General features: G+C 56.0%; 1 protein-coding gene across 1 annotated transcript; it reads right to left on the bottom strand.

The window, feature by feature from the left end:
• Nucleotides 1-3,316: 3,316 nt before the first annotated feature.
• On the bottom strand, nt 3,317-5,016 carry LRRC3C (leucine rich repeat containing 3C). The gene has a single exon (XM_023586154.2). The coding sequence runs from the start codon at nt 4,994-4,996 to the stop codon at nt 4,175-4,177; it is 822 nt and encodes a 273-aa protein (XP_023441922.1). The 5' UTR covers nt 4,997-5,016; the 3' UTR covers nt 3,317-4,174.
• Between the last annotated feature and the right edge of the window lie 236 nt (nt 5,017-5,252).

Raw genomic sequence — 5,252 nt, 5'->3', positions numbered from 1 at the left:
GGGGAAAGCACCGGCTGGGAGTGGGAAACATGGTGTTTGTGTACAGATTCACCAAGCAGCTGGTGACAGTGGACTTTTCTGAGGTACAGGTTCCTCAACTCTGTGAAGTGGGGATTGCAGTAGCAGTCTAGTCTGCCTCACAGGGTTCGTGTGAGGTAATCGGTGGAGGAATCCTTAGAAAAGATGAAGGTTATCTTCATTAGGGGAGCTGGAGGAGAGGCGGCTGATGGGCAAAGGACATGGGGAAGACGCAGAGGCTTTGGGAGGGAGCGGGTGGGGGCCAGAGTGCTTACGAAGGGGTAGGGCAGAAAAAGCGGCTTGGAGATTCCTTACCCTGAGCCCCACAGCAGTGAGGAGGGGGATGGATATGCGCCTCGGGCCTTGCCTCCCTTCTCCAGGGTGGCTTCCTTCAGCATCTCCACTGCCTGGGTCACCACATCCAGGTTCTCTCCAAGCCTCTGCAGCTTCTGTAGGAACGACAGCTCTGTGGTGGAGGCGTGGGGCAGGGCTGGCGCACAGGCTGAGTGGGCAGGGCCCTCTGCCCATATTATGTCAGCGCCACCTCTGCTGCACCCCTAGCGTTCCTCCCATCTCCTTCATCCCATTCCTTTGGAAGGAGAGTGTATATGTGTGTATGTACATTTGTGTATGTGTGTGTTTATGTGTGTCCCAGAGCAACAGGGGCCCTGTGGGTTCTAGTCCTGATTCTTCTCTGACTCTCTGTGACCTTGGACACCTCACTGGCTCTCTCTGGGCCTTTTTGTAAAATGAAGGTCCCTGCCTGCTCTGGCAGTCTGTGCTGCTCTGGGGGTGGGGGTGTGCTCCGTTGTGCCATCCCCCCTCAGCTGGCCTGGATTCCTCAACCTGCCTCCCCACCCCATCCCATTCTTCAATTCTTCTTTAGATTTTCCAGATCATTCCCAATGCTAAGTTTTTGGATGTCCAGGGAGTTGTGGCATTTGCTCTTGACTGTGACAGAGACATTCGCTGGGAGCCCTCCAGCCAGTCCTCATGCCCATGTCCCTTCTCCATCGCCATGGCCTTGGATTGTGATCCTGGAGTCCTTTCTTGGCTCTGTAGGACAAAGCCTCTTGTGCTTGCTCCTGCACATCCCTTGCAGGAAACCTTCCCTGACTGACTCTGTGTGATAAATGGGCCCTGGCCCCAAAAGTTAGTGTGAATTGAGGGCTGATCTCAGATATTACTCTTAGTATCTTAGTCTTAAGTAGGGACTTAAGTTTCTTCAGTGTTCTAAAAGAGGAAGATAGTAATCGTCCTATTTGCAGAAATGAGACTTGTGACTGGGAGAAGACTTGAGCACCTAGGTAAGTTACCTACAAAAGGAGATGAATAAAGAGCCACCTGAGGACACTGTTGCTGAAGGAGGCAGAGGACTGAAGGCAGGTGCGTGTGAGTGGTGCTGGGGGACGTTAAAGGGGGCCAGAGAGACAAGCACAGAGAAGATCCATGCCATACTGGCCCCAAGTGCTAGAAATTCAAGTCTTTAAATACCAAAGAGCTCTAGTGCCCAAGAGAGATGGGGCTTTCTCTGCATGCCCCAGGGGTAGAGATGTCCTTCCTCCCAGGAACAGGGGATGGGAGGACGTCTGAGGTATGTCTTGGTCTCATTGGGCCAGGAACTCCCCAAAGAGAATGGGCCCTATATCTTTCATTAGGCCGGGAGTTCCTTGAGAGCTTCGCTCATGCCACTGCCTTCAGACAGAGAGTTCCTGAGAGCTAGCTTCCCATCTCCCTCTTCAGACTGGGGCTCCCTGAAGACAGTATCTCCTGTCTTTGCCACCTTGGGCCTCTGTGTCATAAGACTGGAAGAGCAGGGATGGAAGGGCTGACTGAGGGACTTCGGTGTCCTCATACCACTATCTGCGGCCTGCTGGCTCCTGGATGCTGCAGTGTGGATGATAAGCTGGGCCCTGCCCCAGGCCTCCCAGGTTCTTGGACTGTGTGCCTGCCTCTCCCCTCAGAGGTTACCTCTGAGAACTGGAGTTGGGTGTCAGGATGGAGGAATCGCTCACCACAGACCTTAAAGATGCCGTCTCTGCTGCTCAGGATGACAGGTTGTCAAATGAGGCTACAGGAGTGGGCACCAGTGATACAGAGACCGGAGCCCCACCTGTAGGCCCCACCTGTGGGAACCCCGCTACTGTCCCAGGGCTACACAGTCTCTTTCCCAGAACACAGTGAGACATGTCACAACCTGATTCCAAGATGGGCAAGCAGAGTGGGACAGACTTGAGAGTAGCAGGGAAGGGACTGGTGCTGGCTTTGATAGGTATGGGGCCAGCATTCCAAGGCCCAGGCCAAGGTATGGCCAAGATGAACTGTCAAAGCTGCCCTCTGAAATTTCCCACACCCTAGTTCTTTTCCCCATCCCTGAACATCCCTGGAGGTGGGGACATGCATGTATCTTGAGAAAAAGGGATGGAGTCCCAGGTTTTTCTGAGATAAGTCAAGATGGGGCTTCCTGGATGATAACAGAGAGCTCAGGCTTGGACCCCAGCAGGGCCACGAGTAGGGAAGAGGGAAGGGTGTGGAAGGGTGGGGCCCTGGAAAGGAGACAGGGAAGGCAGTATGGGGAACAGGAACCAGGGAAGGCCATGGACTCCTCCTGTCACTCCTTGAGTGGTTGCCCACAATTCTCTGTGTTCAGTGATTCTTATCTTCAGTTTCTGTTGGGGCTTTCATGTGCTTTCCAAAAGCAGGTCTCTCTTCCACGGAGCCCAAGTGAGTGGACATACTGCATGGAGGTAGGGAACAGGTTGTGCACACCCCTTTGGGTCCCCGGAGAAGGCTGTGGGCTAGTAGGGCTATCTCCAGTGGCCCCCTCCTTCAGTCTTTTTTTCCCTCAAGAATTCTTTATTACCTTTGAGCACATCTGGTTTCTCCTCATGCCTGGCTTAGACTTCCACCAGGAGAGAAAAGGCAGATTGTCAAGAGGGTAGCAGCTCCCTTCTCCCTGTGCCTCCTCTGACCCCCTCTCTCCTCCCAGTCTTAGGGAGGCTGGAGACTGAGGGCCTGCTGACTCATGGCCAGACACTGCCTTCCCTCCCTCTTCCCCGTTGGTCCTCCTTCTAGATCCCCTCCCCCCCTTCCAGTTCCATCATCATTAATTCATGGACCCTGACTTCCCTAGAAGATAAACTCTGGTGGGGGGGGAGGCAGAGGGAGCTGGCCTACAGTCCAGCAGGAGCACCCCCGCCAAAGAGGTGTAGAGAGGGTGGTGTGGGGAGCGCAACACTTCTCCCACCCCTTCTCACTGCCAGGCCTACTCAATAAGACAGAGAACAGAGGATGGGATAAAAGTGACTTTATTTGTTGTTGCACTTCTCTGATCACCCATCCCCGCTTAGTCACAGAGGAGAGCACTTCCACTCTCCCCCCAAGGGCTGGGGGTTCAGGAAGCCCTTTTGTGTATAAAGGAGAGGGCAGAGAGATGGGAAGTTTCTGGAAAAGGAAGTAGGGCAACCAGGAGAGGTACCTGGGGGCAAGAAAGAGACAAGAAAGTGGGATGGAAGTTCTCAGTCAAGACAGAGGGAGGGGGAAGAGAGGAGCCCAGAGAGTCCCTCAAAATCTGGCCGCCCCCCACTTGCTGGCCTCATCTCCACTTCGGTTCCACCATCCCCTTAACATGCTTTGCACCCTCTATTCCTGCTCTGAGGTAGGTCTTGCCGATGTCCAGACATTCCAATTTGCTTTACCTCTTCCTTGCCTTTGTACATGGCCTTCCTTCTAGGGTCCTGCCCCCTTTTATGCCCAAAGTCCTCGTTCTTTAAGAGTCAGTTCACACATCTTCTATAGAGTGAAGCCTTTGAGAGCACTCTCAGCCAGGCCGAGATTGTCACCTCAGTGCTCCCACATTGACCTGTCCCTACCCCGAGTTGGCACACACCACCTACTGCCATGCTCTGTTCTGTCATCCCCCCCAGGACAGTGGACACAAGGGCTTTGAGATCTCTGAGTCTAGTACAATCCAGGGGCAGAGTTGGAGATTCAAGATGGCATTGGTGGAGAGAAAGATCAGGGGTTTAGGGGAGACAAACAAGGAAAGGGTGGGATGGAATTTGAGGGATGGGGTGGGCCTTCAGGGGAGACCGAGGCGGCCGGAGGAAAGGAGAGGGCATGGGGTAGGAGTGTGGGGCGAGGGGCCAGGAAGTCATCAGACAACTGTGCTGAGAGTGGAGGAGTCCTCGGAGGGCACGGGCAGCAGCGGGGCCCGCTTGAGGGGGCGCCGGGCCTCATCCCGGTTCTGCCACACATAGTGGACCAGATAGGCCACCACCAGTGTCAGCCAGCCCCCCATGGTGACCAGCAGGGCCACGTCCGTGCTCCTCCGGGCCCCGCCTCGCCCCGTGCCACACAGCTCTTCCTCCCCTGCCAGTGGCAGGAACTCCTGCCCCACAAGGTCTGGCCGGGCACCTGGGCCACACACAATGCCTGTCCCAGTGCCTGGCACCAGCCTCACCCGCCGGAGTACCTCCTGGAGGGCACAGTCACAGCGCCAAGGGTTGGCAGATAGGTCCACTTGGATCTGCAGCCCCACGAAGGCCTCAACGGGCACTGAGGCCAGCTGGTTGGCAGAGAGGTCTAGGTGGCGCAGAGTGCCCGCCAAGCCCTGGAAAGCAGCCCCTGAGAGGTGGGCAAGGGCATTATGGGACAGGTCCAGCTCCTCCAGGACAGGCAGGTTCTGGAAGGCACCAGCTGGCACCGAGGCCAGCTGGTTGGCATCCAGGTAGAGCTTGCGGGTGTTGTTGGGGATGCCGGTGGGTATGGCACTCAGGCCTGCCTGGCTGCAGCGGAACGTCTGCTCGCCAGCTTCCTCTGCCACGTAGCAGCCCTGGGGAGGTACCCGGGGGCTGGGCATGGCACGCCCCATGCCCAGCACCAACAGGAGGGACAGGAGGCGACTGGCTGGTGGGAGCATGGCCACAGATTGGCATAGTCCTGGGGTGGAGTAGGATCTGGGGAAGAAAAGGCCCATAAAGGCAGAGTGAGTAAAGAGAATCCCATCCCCGCTGGGCCTGTCTTCCTGAGGTCCCTTTGTGCGTTCTCTTCGGACTAGAACCCTTCTTTGGGGAGGGGGCCTCAGGCCTGGGTGACTTTCTTGAGTCCCTCTTCGTGCCTCTCTCAGTCTAGGGCTCCTCAGTAGGGTCCTTTGGGTAAAGGGTCCCCCAGGCTTGAGGTCCTTTTGGGATCTCTTTGGTTCTGGAGGGGTAATCAGTGAAGTCTCTTGGTTC

Source organism: Dasypus novemcinctus, chromosome 21 (assembly GCF_030445035.2).
Source record: "Dasypus novemcinctus isolate mDasNov1 chromosome 21, mDasNov1.1.hap2, whole genome shotgun sequence".
Taxonomy (NCBI): Eukaryota; Metazoa; Chordata; class Mammalia; order Cingulata; family Dasypodidae; genus Dasypus; species Dasypus novemcinctus.
This window is presented reverse-complemented; position numbering and strand designations above follow the sequence as displayed.

What these genes read in the sequence shown, in the direction of transcription:
- LRRC3C (XM_023586154.2), bottom strand. Translation starts at nt 4,996, where the DNA reads ATGGGCCTTTTCTTCCCCAGATCCTACTCCACCCCAGGACTATGCCAA.